This window comes from Narcine bancroftii, chromosome 6, assembly GCF_036971445.1.
Source record: "Narcine bancroftii isolate sNarBan1 chromosome 6, sNarBan1.hap1, whole genome shotgun sequence".
Classification (NCBI taxonomy): domain Eukaryota; kingdom Metazoa; phylum Chordata; class Chondrichthyes; order Torpediniformes; family Narcinidae; genus Narcine; species Narcine bancroftii.
Window position 1 is genome coordinate 238238241 of NC_091474.1, and position 16781 is coordinate 238255021.

At 43.5% G+C, this 16781-nt stretch overlaps 1 protein-coding gene across 1 annotated transcript in view; it reads right to left on the reverse strand.

Moving 5' to 3' along the window:
• The window catches only part of daam2 (dishevelled associated activator of morphogenesis 2), a 188727-nt gene that overhangs the window by 72574 nt on the left and 99372 nt on the right, over window positions 1-16781 (reverse strand). The window contains exons 15-19 of the mRNA XM_069887752.1: window positions 16671-16777; window positions 6903-6987; window positions 5911-6017; window positions 3098-3186; window positions 1112-1280 (exon numbers count right to left, since the gene is read on the reverse strand). Of these exons, the coding sequence (XP_069743853.1) occupies window positions 1112-1280; window positions 3098-3186; window positions 5911-6017; window positions 6903-6987; window positions 16671-16777 (557 nt within the window). The remainder of the gene's footprint in view (window positions 1-1111; window positions 1281-3097; window positions 3187-5910; window positions 6018-6902; window positions 6988-16670; window positions 16778-16781) is intronic.

Here is a 16781-nt window from a genome sequence, read left to right on the forward strand (position 1 = left end):
CGGCAGCACGTTAAGTGAAACAAAGGCACGCTCCCAACTAGAAGAGTCTCTGGACGGGGGTGGGTGGGGGCTGTGGTAGCAGTGCTAGATTGGGGGAGGGGGTTTGTGTTAGTGGTGCTGGGGGGGGGTCGTCGAACCGTCTGTGATGAATCGGGCGTCCGTGCGAGGCGAATTGGAGGCGTTGGACTCTTATTTTTTCCTGCTGGCATCTATAAAGTAAGGATTCCCTAGGGTTCCGTTAATTGCCGACATGGGATATTCAATCGTGAGTTGAGCGTGGGTCATGTCGGGGCATGTTTGGTGCCAAATGCATGCAGACAACATTCATGGAGAAAATGTTTGGTTTTCCAAATTTCGGATAAAAGATTTCATACCTGTATTAGTCAATGTTATCGGTGCACACTTTATTTCCACCAGTGTAGGCCTGATGGCTTTGCTTAAGACTGTCGATGAGTTGAATTCTGTCTAGGTGATACGATGAGGCTCAAGAAACTGGACAGAAAACACAAGGAATCCCATACGTTTGGACTGATCTTCCAAACCAAGGATGAGAAGTGCATTCTGTAAGATTATGAGGGCCACAGCAGGGACCACCAGCACCTTTCCCTCAGAGCAGCAATGGCCCATACCAGAGGACTTTGGTTTAAGGTGAGTGGGGGAAAGTTTAGGGGAGATTCTTTTTATGCAGACACCTGGAATGCATTGCTGGGAGTGATGGAGCCTGGTAAAATAGGGACATATAGGCACCTGGTTATGAGAAAAATAGAGGGTTATGGTGTGAGGTAGGGAAGGATTTGATTGTGTAGTCCGGCACAACATTGTGGGCTATAGGACCTGTACTGAGTGTAATGTTCCCAGTTACAATTTTGGAGCGAGGGAGGTTGCAAGAGAAACTAACCATTTGGCCCATCTTCCTTCTCCCCTCCCACCTCATGAACACATCCAGCTTCTCTGACAAGACATCCGCTGGTAGCCACAGTCACTCCTTACCGTAGCAAGCTCCACACTCTATCTGTACCTCTGGCAAAGAGATTTCTGAAAAATGCCACAGGACAGAATTCCCTTTCCAACCTCTGACCAGATCGGGTCAACCTGGCAGCTCCTGGAGTACCTGTCAATGCTTGACTTGGTGTCTCCGATCTTGTTGAGGCTGGAGATCCTGAAGCCAAAAGCGTTCCCCCTCTGGCCCTTGTTCATGTAGTTTCCGAATGCAAGTACCACCTCTAGCAGTTGCTTGAGCCTCTTGCTTTGACACAGCTCTTTGGAAGCCTGGAGGATTCCTGCCATTGGGAATGGTCAAAAGAAACTAGCTTGTGATCAACTTTTTGGAACAAAACATCTTTTATTTACATCCTTCAAGATACTGCTAGCAGGAAAAAAAAACCAAAGGATTGACTGCTGCCTTCTGTAAAATTAATGGCTGAAATTCCAATTGCCATTCCAATTACTAATGGAAACAGCACTGTGTCATTCTGCTGCCTAACAGTGAGCTAGGCTCGATCCTGATCTATGTCACTGTCTGCGTGGAGTTGGCATGTTCTCTCTGTCACCACATGGGTTTCCTTGGGGGGTTCCTCTGATTTCCCCGCACACCCATAGAGACATGCGGGAGGGTGGGTCATTTGGCTGGCGTCTTGTTCCTGGTGAGTGGTAGAATCGGGGAAGGGTGGGGGGGAGGGTGAGGACAACCGACGGGATTTTGGGCATGGCAGTGGGAGAGTAAAAATGTGATCTGTGTAGGATTAGTGTAAATGGGCGGCTGGTGGTCAGCACATACTTCGAGGGCCGAAGGGCCCGCTTCCAGATCTGTGACTTCAGCTGTCACACCTGAAGACACCCACCTGGTCACAGAGAACGTGTGCAAACTCCATTGGAGATCAAACCAGAAGAATTCGGAGCAGAATTAGGCCACTCGGCCCATCAAATGTGCTAGGCCATTCAAATAATGGCAGATATTAATCTCTTTTTCTTGTCTTCTCCCTATTACCTTTGACACCCCCCTTCTAATCAAGAACTTATCAACCTCTGCTTCAAGTCTATCCAATGACTTGGCCTCCACAGCCATCAGTGGCAATGAATTCCAGCGATTTAACATATCTCTGTTCTAAAGGGATATCCTTATATTCTGAGGCTGTGTCCTTTGGTCTTGGGATCCCCACCACTGTAAACATCTTCTTCATATCCAGTCTATCCAACCCTTTCAGTTCTCAGTATGTTTCGGGACCGAGAAGTTTTGTTCAGGCTTGAACCTGGGTCAGTGAGGACAGCAACTCTACAAGCTCCACCATCATACTGTCCCAGTGTAAGAAAATGAACAAATTCAGATTTCAGATTTATTGTCTGAGTACATGCATGACAGCACATACAACCCTGAGATTCTTCCTGCGGGGCAAGGCAGAATGACCATTTATTGGCAGTGCAAAAACAAAAATTGTACCCAGCTGATCCTGAACCCGCTGGTGAGAGTCTTGTGGGACATATACCTCTCTCCTGACGGCAGCACCGAGATTAGAGTGTGGGCTGGTGGCTGTGGATCCTTGACGATTGCTGCGGTGTTCCTTTGTAAACGATCTCAATCGTGGGAAGGGCTTTACCTGCGATATCCTGGGCTGTGTCCACTACCTTTTGCACTCAGGGGTATTGGTGTCCCCAAACCAGATGGTCAGCACACTTTCCTGCTCACATCTGTAGAAATTTGCCGGGGTCAGACCAAACCTCAGCAAACTCCTGAGGAAGTAGAGGCGTCAACGGGCTTTCATCACGATGGCAATGTTGGGGCCAGGAAAGATCCTCTGAGATAGTGAATTCCCAAGGTCTTAAATCTGTTCACCCTCTCCACCTCTGATTCTCCCCCCCCCAACTTCTGATCCTCCCCCCCCCCCAATGATCACTGCATCATACATCTCTGGAACATAGCCCCTTCATGTGGCAGAGAATCCATCCACTAATTACCAAATGATTAAAAAATGCACCTGCCTCGACCACTCCAGAAGAACAGGAGACAGGTAAAAATATCCACAGCTGTCTGTGTCCATGCTTTACAGCAGGCAGATGTTCCACAGCCCAGCTATTCGCTCCAACCTTTCGACAGACTTACCTTCGATTTTTGGCTTTGCTTCTGCCATTCGCTCTGCAAATTTCTTCTTGAAGAACAAAGCCTGCAGGCGCTGCTGGTAATGGTCGATTCTGTGGGTTAAAAGAGAGATCCAGTGTTAGATCTGAGGCAGTGGTGGTCGGAGGAGGGGGTGGTGCGGTGGAGGACTGTGCTTTGCCCGCTGGTTAACCAACCAATTTTCCCCTGCAACCGTGTCTGCCTGTCCCGCATCGGACTTGTCAGGCACAAATGAGCCTGCAGCTGACGTGGACTTTTTACCCCCTCCATAAATCTTCGTCCGCGAAGCCAAGCCAAAGAAGAAGAAGAAGATAAGCAGGATGGTCTGGGTACACAGAGAGTGGGCTCACTCTTGTGTGTGGTTCAAGTTTATCATCATCTGAATACAACCAGGTGGAACAGTGTTACTCTGGACCACGGTGACACACATACACACACATTCCTTGATGAAGGGCTCAAGCCTGAAATGTTGGTTATGTATCTTGACCTTTGCTATATAAAGGACGCTACTTGACCTATTAAGTTTGTCCAGCACTGTGATTTTACTTCAACCACGGTGTCTGCAGATTTTCATTTTTTTTTTCCACTCATACCCACACAATTACATATTTACATAAGTAAAATTGACAATATTTGGTGCTTTGCGGAAGCATCATAATGCAATTATTTAACACCTCCTTACAACTGTAAATTTTTAAAAAAAGTGCACCAAAAGAAAGGCAGTGTCTTTGGCCTACTGCCTTCTCCAGCTGGCCTTGAAGGGCCGACAGGACATTATTGATTACAACATAGAACATTGTGGCAGCGTACAGACCCTTCGGTCCACAATGTTGTGCTTACCTACACAAACCTACTCAACAAACTAAATCAGTGGTTCTCAACCTTTTTCTTTCCACTCCCTTTAAGTATTCCCTATGCCATCAGTGCTCTGTGACCAGTAAGGGATTGCTTAAGGTGGGATGTGAGTGGAAAGAAAAAGTTTGAAAAACACTGTTTAATTCATCCCTTATTGACTCATTATGTGCACGGTTTCATAGCTCCAAAGGAAATGGGCCAATGTCGATTTTTCTCAAGCAAAATATTTCAGTAACAATTGGGTCTAGAGCAGTGATTCTCAACATTCCCTTCCCACCCACATCCCACCATAATCAATCCCTTACTAATCACAGAGCATGGGGATGACTTAAAGTGGTATGTGAGTGGAAAGACAAAGGTTGAGAACCACTGACCTATATCTTCCCTCCCTCACACCCATAACCCTCCTATTTGACTGGCATCCACGTGCCTGTCTCAGAGCCTTTTAACTGTTCTCTATGGCACCAGCCTCCTCCACTGCCCCTGGCAAGGCATTCCAGGCACCCACTACTCTCAGTGTTAAAAACCTACCCTTGAAGTTTCCTCTAAACTTTCCTCCCTTCACTTTGTACAGATGTCCTCTGGTGTCTGGTTTTGTTGTAAAAGATTCTATTTTTGTGTCATCCAGAAGCCACAAATATTAAGAAAAAAATGCCTTTGTTAAGGCTAATTTATAGAGAGGTGTAAATTTTGCACACTAAGAACAAGACTTGGGGCTCCCAGTCTACAAAATTAACATTCCAATTAGCCATTCAACCCACTTCCAAAATGAGCATTATTCAACAGATCACAGAGGTGTTAAGAACCTACCGATCAAGCAGGAACTGTCATAATACCGATCCCATTTATAACTGGGGTCTCGGGCAGATAACAGCGGTCTGAGCCACTACATCTGTCAACCACAAGATACAACATCAAAAGGCGAAGGCTTCGCACTTCAACAACAGGCACCAATAATGATCCCCTTCCACGTCAATCTTAATCTGACTTTTCCTCTCCTTTGTTAATCTTAAGAGCTCAATTAATTCCCAAGACTGTCGATCTATGGGTTAATTAAATCTTGAAACTCGTTAGCATTGGACACAAGACCTACTAGACAGGATTTCATCTGTTTGTCAGATATTAACGTTTCAATAACATTGACAATATCTGACTAGCTGATTGGCATCAATCATGTACATTTCTTAAGATTGGGAACGATGTTAGCGAGGAACTGCAACAAATATATTTAAAACAAATTCAGAGATATGTTTATCAACCTGTAAGAGATATAATGGCAAAAATGATGTAAATACTGTGCTGTTTCACTGTGATCTTTGAATGAGGTTCGCTATTGACTAAGATAACATTGTCTACCTGAAATTACTATTGTTCATTCCAGCTAGAGTAATTTAATAAATATGTCTTGTGTGGTCTACGGTTCTGTTGTATATTCTTCTACCTTGACAGTGTTGACTGACACCCCAGGAAAAAGGTGCTGGCTGTCTACACGATCCATGCCTCATAACCTTGTAGACCTCTATTCAGTCACTTTTCATCTTTCTTTGCTCCAAATTAAAAACCTTGCCTCATATGATACATTCACCAATTCAGGCAACATCCTAGTAAATCTCCTCTACATCTTCTTCAAAGCTTCCACATCCTTTCTGTAATGAGGCAACCAGAACCGAACACAATACTCCAAGTGTGGTGTAACCAGAGTTTTATAGAGCGGCAACATTACCTCACAGCTCTTGAGCTCAATCCCCTGGCTAATGAAGGCCAGCATTCCATAGGCTCTCTTAACTACCCTAACAACCTGCGTGGTAACCTTGAGAGATCTATGGATCTGGGCCCCAAGGTCCCTCTGTTCTTCACACTGTGAAGAATGTTGCTACTAACCATGTATTCTGTCTTCAAGTATGACCTTCCAAAATGTGACGCTTCACACTGGATTGACCCACCTGCTCATCTCGTAGAGGAAGCGGTCAGCCCTTGCCATGCGATCGATCTCATGCCGGTGTTCCTCCAGCAGGTCAATGTCGCTCTTTTCGGGGATGAACTTGAGGAGCTGCGAAGGAAGTCGAGAGTCAAAGATTTAGAGCACAGAAGCAGGCCACAGTCTCCTTACAGTGACCTGAAGGGACCTCGAACTAGCCCTGGCATGGAACCTCTGGCCACTGAGTTGACAGGTTTCTGAACACCAAGTAGGAATAGGGTATCGAGGGAGAGGATCAGCCTTGTCCGCATAGAATGGTGACTCAGGCCTCAATGTCCTAGTCGTGCTCCTTTGACAAGCTCAAACCCTCTGACTCAATAAAGTGGCTGGTTGGATCCAGGAGCCTCGGAATTGGAAGTAGGTTCTAATTATGACAACAGCCTTTTTGGTCGCAAAAGTATTCAAGCCAATCTGAAATGAGCCCATTCTTCTCCTCAGCTTCAAAACTCTCCTCCAATGCAGGAGCCAATTTTCTCTTAGTAGTCTTTGGGCACCTACAAGCAATGTTCCCTCTAATTTTTAGTAGTCACACTGCGCAAAAATATTATGTTGTGCCCATTTTTTTCCTGTGACAAAAGTATGTGCACTCAGAATGCTTGTGCAAATGTCAACTTGAAATTGTTTCAAGATCATTTTGGCACAGCCTGTCCCTCAAGGCCAATAAAACAGTATTGGCTTGTTTTAATATAATACAAGCATGAAGTCATGTATTTAGTTAAGATTTTATTCTATACTTATTCTATACTTTGAACTCCTTTGTGCGCACATTAACTCCACTGGTTGCAAAACATGTGTGATGCATATGGCTTGGAGGGAGCAGTGCTCCACAAGGCCACGGAGTCCAATCCCTCCACTCACCCCAGCCAGGCCAGCGAATTAACATTTTGCACCATCCCTCAACATGCTCAGCTCTAGGCCCGTTGCAGCATTTGGCACAGCGCCAAGAGACAATCTTACTTGTTCCAGCATGTCCTTGGGCAAGTCCTCCTGTTCATCCATTTGCAAGATTGCCCGCTTGATTTCCACATTGGATAGCTTCAACCTAATGGGAGGATCATAAGAGAATTTATTCATCATGAGAGTGTTGCCGGTGCAAGAAGCTGCTATAAATAAATTTTAAAAAAATTAACCATTAAGTGCAAATGAAGAGAAAAAGCGAGGTCGTGTCCGTGGTTCATTGTCTGATGGCAGAGGAGAAGAAACTGCTTTTGTAACATTGGGTGTTCGTTTTCAGCCTCTTGCACCTACTTTCAGATGGTAGCAGTGAGAAACGGCAAGGTTGGTGAAGTGGTTAGCGCGACACTGTTACAGCGTCAGCAATCGGGACTGGGCTTTAAATCCTGTGCTGTCTGTAAAGAATTTATATGTTCTCTTTGATTAAAGCTCTACATTCTGAGCCTAAAGCCCAAGTGATTACCAACGGGCAAATTTCATCAGAATTCCCATCATCCAGATGCAGTAGACAGGGTTGTATCTCCAGCTCTCTTTATCCTTGCTACAGAGCCTTTAGCAAAATCTATCCAATGAAATCCAGTCATAAAAGGATTCAAGGTCAATCAGGAAGAGCATAAGATTAATTAATTTGCTGACGATGTACTAATATAGGTTGCAAAGCCAGCAACCTCATTCCAAAAACTTTAAACTGGAAGTTTATAGGATAGTTTTGGGTTATAAAGTCAATTGGGATAAAAGCGAAATTAAGCCACTTACAGAAGTGAATTATGAATAAATCCAGAGAAATTCACAATTTAAGTAGCTGGTAAATGGTATAAAATATTTAGGGATAAAGGTAGATAGTAACTTACAGAAGTTGAACCATCTTCCCTTGTTTCAGAGAATTGGGAAAGACCTTCCTAAATGGACGACTCTCCCAATAACTCTTGTTGGCCAGGTCAACTGTATAAAAATGAATGTCTTGCCAAGAGCTCAATATCTCTTCCAGACATTATGATTCCATCACCAAACAAAAGCCTCAGGAAATTTGTCTGGAAGGGTAAGCCACCCAGAATCTCTATTGATAAATTATCATGGGATAATGAGATGGAATATTTGAAGCTCCCAGACCATCAAATATTATTGGGAAGTCCAAATGGAGCTTTTCACCTCTCTCTTTAACGAAGGAGACAAGCCTTCTTGGGCACAAATAAAGCTGGGTCAGGTTGGAGAGAGGATTGGAGTAGATTTTATATATAAATGGAATTCAAAATTGTTCAGGTGTAAAAGAAGCCTCCTTATTAAAACATAATTAATATTTGGAATAAAATAAATTATCAAATCGGGACTATGCCCTAAAATGCCTTTAGCTCAAAATAGATTTATTCCTTTAACAAAAGACAATAAAGTCCTAGACATCTAGTGCCAAAAAGAGAACAGGTGTATCGAGGATTGTTATGAGCAGGGGCATTTAATGTTACTTGATCAATTAAAAAACAAATATGGCATCCCGGACGAACCCCCAAAACCCAACAGCAATAGAAATTCACCAAGACAAATGGTTACTTAAATAAAAGTTGCTTTTAATTTTCTTAAAACATAAAAACAGGATCAAACTTTAATTTATTACTATTAACTTAACCTAACTTAACCCCCTTCTAATTCTAAGTTCATATGTTCAGGAAAATCCTTTGATTCACAGTCCAATCTCACTTCTTACTCTACCAAGATCACCTGTATCAGGAAATTCTTATACTGTGGAAGGTTATAGTTGGTTTCAGAGAGATTTTTGTTGCTTGTTGGACAAATTGATTTCCCACAATCAGTCACTTCAGTGTCTTGCCGAAGAAACTTGCCCCATCATGGATTTTCCAAATGATAACCTCTTCTTCCAGGTCACCACAGAGTTCTTCTTGTTTTTCTTATTTCAGGAGAAATGCTCTAGCCAGCATTTCCTCATAAGGATTGCAAGGGTTTTTTCACAACCCATCTTCAAAATGGGTTTTCAACAGGCTTGCCAGCTTGTCATGTTTCAGTCCCAGCTGCTACTGCTGAACTCTCTCTCTCTCTCTCTCTCTCTCTCTCTCTCTCTCTCCCCCCTCCCTCCCCTAAAGAGAAATTCTGTTTGGACTTTTCCACTATTTCTGCTTGTAAAAACCAGAACCTTTTGCAGGGCTAACCTAATCCTTGAATCATATTTATCACCACTTTGAGCCTGGGCTTTGATCCATTTGCACCTGCTTCTTGAATTTCCTTTCAAAACAATTCAGTGTCTTTACAAAGACACTGGTGCCTCAACCCCGTCTCACTTTCAGCAAAGCTCTTGCATTTTAAATAAGATGTCTTTGGTGAAGTCACCTACATATGAAACCCACCCCCCCCCCCCCCCACAATCTATCTCTTTTAAAGATATTTATATATAATATAATATAACTCATCACACTAATAATACTATCTTCGGCTATTTTCAATTAAGATCTTATTTGAGGAACAAATTGGGCCCAAAGATTACCTTACCGCAGTGCAGGTCTGGTTCAAAAGGGAACTATAAAGAAATTTATTACAAAAGCCAATTTCCTACTTCAAATAGAAACGGGTTACATAAATCTAGACAAAGACGGGAGACAGATTTGGGAATACTGATTGATGAAAAAAGTTGAGGATCATTTTTTGAATTTAACCTGGTCACCTTCCAAGGGGAGGCCTCTCTGGGAAGATTTGGGGAATCTTGTAGAACAAATTGCTAAGATTCAATTTATACAGATATCAGGAATTATTTATATTGGGAAATATAGCAGATGTAAGACCTAAAATGAGGGTGCCAAAACACCAATTAGAATTTGTAAAAATCACATTGGCGGTGGCCAGGAAGTGTATAATGGTTACCTGGAAATGTGATTCCCATCTAGATAAAACTCACTGGAAAGCGGAAATATATGCTTGTATTCCCCTGGAGAAAAGCACTATAACCTTACGGAAAAAACACGACGTTTTTCTAAAAATTTGGAGTTTATATCTTCAACACGAAGATGTAGAGCCTCTTCCCCCCCACCCCCCAACCCCGCCCTTGGCCCCCTGCATCTGTGAACCACCTGGGATTTCGGTTAAGTCCCTTGGCAAGAGATTGATGAATCCAATGAAATTTATTTTCTTTTTTTTGTCTCTTTTTCTTTTCTCTCTTAAATTCTATTGACTATTTCACTCCTCTCCCCCCCACCCCCCCACCCCCACTGCGGGTGGATGGTGGTGGTGGAGCGTTAGATCTTGTTCCTTTTTTTCCTTGTTTTTTTCTTTCCTTGCTCAAAATCAACATCAAATAATATTATGTTTGTTCTATGTAACTGACGATTTTCACGTTTTCATGTTGATTTGAAAATATAAATAAAATAATCAAAAAAAAATATAGAAAATAATTTCAAGATGTTCCCTGTGTCCGCGTGAGTTTTCCCTAAAGGCTCTGGTTTCCTCTCACCATTCCAAAATGTACTGGGGCTTGTAGGCTAATTGGGTTTAATTGGTCAGGACAGCTTGAGGGCCGAAAGTGCCTGTTACTGTGGTGTTCGTCTAAATTTAAATTTACAAATTTAAGCGGCAGTGAGGGTCTTTGACAAGATAGGCTACTTTCCAGAGGTGCTGCCTCCTGTAGATGTCATTAACGGAGTGAAGACTAATGGTGTTGGTTGAGGTAAACTTTTCCTGTCCTGTGACACTGAGTGTAAAGTACATTTGGAATGAGAAAAAAACTGTCTGGGACCCACCCTTTCCAAAGAGCCCTCTGTCCATTTCTGATCTCCTTACCACACAGGAGGAGGCCCTTTTCAGCCTCTTGAAGTTACACCGGCAATCTAACTTCCATGATCATTTTCCCTGAAAGCCATTCTCATATTCCCATCAGTTGATTCTCCCACTCATCAACAAACTCGGGGAAATATTCAGTGAACAATTACCTTATCAACCCACATGACTCTGGAATAGAGAAGGAGTGTAGTTGTATTGGGAGAAACATTCCGTCCAAACGGAGTCATAGAGCTGTGGAGTTATATAGTGCAGTAACATGTACTTTGGCCCATCTAGTCCATGATGAGCTATTAGATTCTGAGATTGGGTGACACAGTTGGTATAGTGGTTAACGCAATGTCTTTACAGTACGAGCGATCGGGACCGGGGATCGAATCCCGCACTGTCTGTAAGGAGTTTGTACGTTCTCCCCGTGTCTGCATGGGTTTTCTCCAGGGGGTGGTCTCTGGTTTCTTCCCACCATTTGAAACAGACCAGGCTTGTAGGTTAATGGGGTGTCAATTGGGCAGCATGGACTCATGGGCTGAAATGGCCTGTTACCGTGCTGCATGTTTAAATTTTTAAAAAAATTAAAATTATTCTATTTTGAGTCCAGCCAAATCTGCACGATAGAAGGGCATGTTTGCAACCAGGCTTGTCCATATAATGTATTACCTGACAAGGGAGCTTCCCCTATTATTTGAGGTATTGGCAAAGTTCAGAGAAAATAATTTTTATTGGACTTTTTATCAGATGGGTTAAACATACCATCGTCTCCATGGATGACTGAGTGCGCAATGAAAATAGAGATACTGGTAAATTATGTTTGCATTTTTTAAAAACCAGACTGTTTTCTATGCCCGCTGCAGAATTCCCTAATAAATCTCTTGCATGTGCTTGGTGCCTGTGTTACATCACAAGCCCACATTGCTCTGGATCCCAAGCTCCAAACACACTTTGAAGGAGAATAGATGGCATACATTAGTTTCCCCTGTGAAGGGTTATTACTGGTGCTTGTCACGTCTTCCCAAGGATTTCTTATTCGCATAACTTGAATTACTTCCTCCCCTCCCCCAAAGTCTGCTCCCTCGCCCTCCCCACCGACCCTGCATGTAGGAATTTTAGTTGGCTTTCCATCAGGGACTGCTTGATTCTGCTTCCGATCACCCAGAATGAACGTGAAGACCAGATTGGAATCTTTCTCTCACATGCTGCCCCAACCACCACCCCATAAATTTTCCCAAAAGTTTAAACCTGTGCTCCCCATCCTTGAATTGTTTGGAGCGGCTTCTCTCAATTTGCTCTGTCTGATCTTGTACGTCGTCCCTCGAGCCAATGCCAACCCTAGCTTGACCAGCCTATCTGGTCTAAGAAACGACAAGGCAGAGGGAGCAGTAAAGTATCTCTGAAGGTTCATGCAAACTACGAGGGATTCAGCAGGTCAGGCAGTGCCCATGGAGAAAAATGAGTGGTCGGCGATCTGTGCTGGGACCCTTTCTCGAGACTCTGATCTCTTTTTAGCAATGAGGGTAGTGGAGGGGCCTTATTCAACTGCAGGTGAATGAGCGCAGGGATCAATACTGGGACCGCTGCTGTTTGTGCCAGATATAAATGATTTGGATGAACATGTAGATGGACTGATTGGTTAAGCTTGGTGGTGTTGTGGAGAAGGTTGTCAAAGGACAGAAGAGGGTAGAGATATGGGTGGAGAAATGGCAGAAGGAGTTTAATCCAGAAACGTGTGAGGTATGGTACTTTGGAAGGTCATGTGTAAGGGGAAAGTTAACGGTAGGATCCAGAGAAACAGAGACATATAGAAATATCTTGGAGTGTAAGTCCATAGCTTCGTGTCAGATGTGACAGCAGTAGATAGGGCGGTGAAGAATGCAGGCGGCATGCTTACCTTCATTGGTAGGGATACTGACTACAGGAGTCAGGAGGATATGCTGCTGCTCTAGAAAACTTTGAAAGCAAGAGATAGTTAGATAGATGGAATTAGAGGAAAACAGTAGAATGCAAAAGAGAAAGAGAGTAGAAGAAAAAAAGAAGAGAGAAAGTGGAAGAGAGAAAGGAGGGAAATAGAGAAACAAGATAAAAATGATAGGAGAAAAGGAAAGAGAGAAAGAGAGAAAGAAAGTAAAAATGAAGGCTTGACAAAGACATGGAACAAGAAAGAAAGAAATTGTCACTGAATTATGGACTCTTGACTTATGGACACAATACGAATACGAATAAGCTCACACAATATTATTAAATTCAGAAATCTGATCTCCGTCCATACATTCGTTCCTATGAACAGCAGGATTAATTTCTCCCTCTCTCTATTTATGTTAATTGTTCTTCTTTACAGGCTTATGTTTCTTTTTAATGCCATGATAACAATCCAGAGCAGGTACAGTGACTGTATCAAGTCATTTTTGTGTATTTTCAGTCTAATGGACAAAACTGACTCATGGGCACCCGTGAAAAAGCACTTTTGTATAACCTTAGAATGTCCCATTGAATTCTCTTGAAGTGAACTCATGTAAACAGCTTGGTTAGCCATCCAATGACTAACACCAGAAGATAATGCCCCACAGGGAGCGAGGTGGATGCCGTTTTGGTTCACCATATGATCTTCTGGAGCTCACCACCCATAGATGTCAATAGGTTCCCTGCTTCACTGCTTTATCTGGGTGCCAAGGATCTGGTTATAGACCTCTAGAAGATGGATGGATCCTGGACTGCATCAATCAGTTTGCAAGAGTGAACATCTCCAGCGCCTTGTCCTGGTCTGCCTGTGCCGATACAGAGGGTCAGGAAAGCACACCAGTGCCTCTAGTCTCTCAGAGACTTGAGGAAATTTAGCACGTCATCCACATCCCTCAATAACTTCGACGGGTGCACCACTGGGTGGCGCGGTTTGCATGACACTATTACAGCACCAGGGACCCTTGTCCCTGGTGCTGTAATAGGAATTCCTTGAATGTTTACGGGATGGTTATCTAGACCAATATGTCGAGGAACCAACTCGGGAGCAGGCCATTTTAGATTGGGTATTATGCAATGATAAGGGGCTAATCAACAATCTTGTTGTACGAGGCCCTTTGGGTAGGAGCGATCACAATATGATCGAATTCTCACTCGACATGGAGAGTGATGAAATTAAAACCGAGACTAAGGTCCTGAATTTAAATAAAGGGAATTATGATGGTATGAGACGGGAGTTGAGTAAGATTGATTGGGTGGTGTTTATGGGGGAGTTGACTGTGGATAGACAATGGAAAGCATTCACAGATCTAATGGAGAAATTGCAAAAATCGTTTATACTGGTTTGGCATAAAAATAAACCAAAAAAGGTGACTCAACCGTGGAGAACAAGGGAAATTAGAGACAGCATTAGGTCCAAAGAGAGAGTATATCAATTCGCCAAAAAAAGTACCACAACCGAAGACTGGGAGCAGTTCAAGATGCACCAAAGGAGGACAAAGGGGTTAATCAAGAAGGCAAAAATAAATTACGAAAGTAAGCTTGCGGCAAATATAAAAACCGACTGCAAAAACTTTTATAAATATGTCAAGAGGAAAAGATTGGTGAAATCCAGAGTAGGTCCCTTGCAGTCGGAATCAGGGGAATATATAATGGGGAATAAGGAAATGGCAGACCAATTAAGTTCTTACTTTAGTTCTGTTTTTACAAGAGAGGATACAAATAACCTCCCAAGGATGTTGGGAAGCATAAAGACTAATGCAAGGGAGGAACTGAAAGAAATCAGTATCTCTAAGGACATGGTCTTGGGGAAATTGATGGGATTGAAGGCAGATAAATCCCAAGGGCCTGATAATCTACATCCTAGGGTACTTAAGGAAGTGGGCATTCAGATAACAGATGTTTTAAGAATTATTTTCCAGAACTCGATAGACTCAGGATCAGTACCCATGGATTGGAGGGTAGCTAATGTTACCTCACTATTTAAAAAGGTGGGTAGAGAAAAAGTAGGGAATTATCGGCCGGTGAGCCTTACATCAGTAGTGGGAAAAATGATGGAATCCATTATTAAGGATGTAATAGTGGAGCATATGACTAGCAGAGAAGGGATCGGACGGAATCAACATGGATTTACAAAAGGTTAAATCGTGCTTGACAAATCTATTGGAATTCTTTGAGATGGTGACAGGTAAAATAGATGGGGGAGAGCCAGTGGATGTGGTGTACCTGGACTTCCAAAAGGCCTTCGATAAGGTCCCGCATAAACTGGCTTACAAAATCAAGGCTCATGGGATTGGGGGCAAAGTATTGATGTGGATTGAGAACTGGCTGGCAGGTAGAAGACAGAGTTGGGATAAATGGCTCATTTTCTGAGTGGCAGGCGGTGACCAGTGGGGTGCCACAGGGATCTGTACTGGGACCCCAGCTATTCACAATTTACATTAATGATCTGGATGAGGGGATTGGATGTAATATCTCCAAATTTGCAGATGACACTAAGCTAGGAGGGGTTGTGTGCACGGAAGAGGGGGTCAGGAAGCTCCAGTGTGATTTGGATAAATTGAGGGACTGGGCAGATCCATGGCAAATGCACTACAATGTGGATAAATGTGAGGTTATGCACTTTGGTAATACAAACCGGAGGGCAGATTACTATTTGAATGGCAATAGATTAAGAGATGGGGAAGTGCAGAGAGACCTAGGGGTACTTGTACACCAGTCTCTGAAGGCGAGCATGCAGGTACAACAGGCGGTTAAAAAGGAAAATGGTATGTTGGCCTTCATATCAAGAGGGTTTGAGTAGAGGAACAAGGATACCTTACTGCAGCTGTACAGGGCCTTGGTGAGACCCCACCTGGAGTATTGTGTGCAGTTTTGGTCACCTTATCTAAGGAAGGATGTTCTTGCAATGGAGGGAGTGCAGAGGCGATTCACCAGGCTGATACCTGGAATGGCAGGAATGACTTATGAGGAAAGATTGCGCAAATTGGGATTGTACTCGCTGGAGTTTAGAAGATTGAGAGGGGATCTCATAGAGACCTATAAAATTCTGGCAGGACTGGACAGAATGGTTGCGGAAGGGATGTTTCCAATGGTGGGGGAGTCCAGAACCCGGGGCCATGGTTTGAGGATAATAGGCAAACCATTTAGGACCGAGATGAGGAGGAATTTCTTTACCCAGAGGGTGGTGAATCTGTGGAATTCATTGCCACAGAGGGCAGTAGAGGCAGGTTCATTAAATCTATTTAAGAGGGAATTAGATCTATTTCTTCAGTATAAGGGTATTAAAGGTTACGGAGAGAAGGCGGGGACGGGGTACTGAACTTTAAGATCAGCCATGATCTCGTTGAATGGCGGAGCAGGCTCGAAGGGTCGAATGACCTACTCCTGCTCCTATCTTCTATGTTTCTATGACCCAGGTTCTAATCTGCCGCTGTCTGCAAGGAGTTTATACCTTCATCCTGTGTCTGAGTGGGCTTTCCCTGGGTGCTCTGGTTTCCGCTCACCTTCCATAAACATACCGGGTTGTCGATTAATTTGAATGAAATTAGGTAGCACGGATTTAAGTAGGTGCAATTGGCTTCTACGGCGCTGTAAATAAAATGTCTTTTTTTTAAAAAATCCCATCAGGATGCATCACTGCGAAGGACGGGAGCTGCTCTGCCGTAAGAATCCGCAGAGGGTTAAGATCATGGCTCAGGCCATCACACATACACCCTCTCCATCTATACTTCCTGCAGCCCTGAAAAACCAGCCAACATGTTAAAAGACTCATTCCACCGCGGCCAGGTTCTCTTCAACTCCCACCAATCCCAAGACGATTAATGAGTGCGGGATAATTTAAGGACAGTTTCTTTCCTGTCGGTATCACATTCTGCAATGAATCGAACTGGAGTCACATTATGTTGCCTTTGCCCCACTTGATCTCTCCTGGTAACACTGCTCTTCTGTGTTGGGCCTTACTTGCTGTAGATCTCCAGCCAGATTGGATGTGAAGCAAACCCTACCACTGCTCCTTGATACATGTGACAACGGACTTGAACTTACTTTGACAGCAGGATGACACAGTTCTGAGCCCTCCGTCCATCGATGACTGAGAGCTCCTTCACTTTCCTCATCGTGAGGTAGAGGTCCTCGTTTGATCCGAGCTCCTTCTGC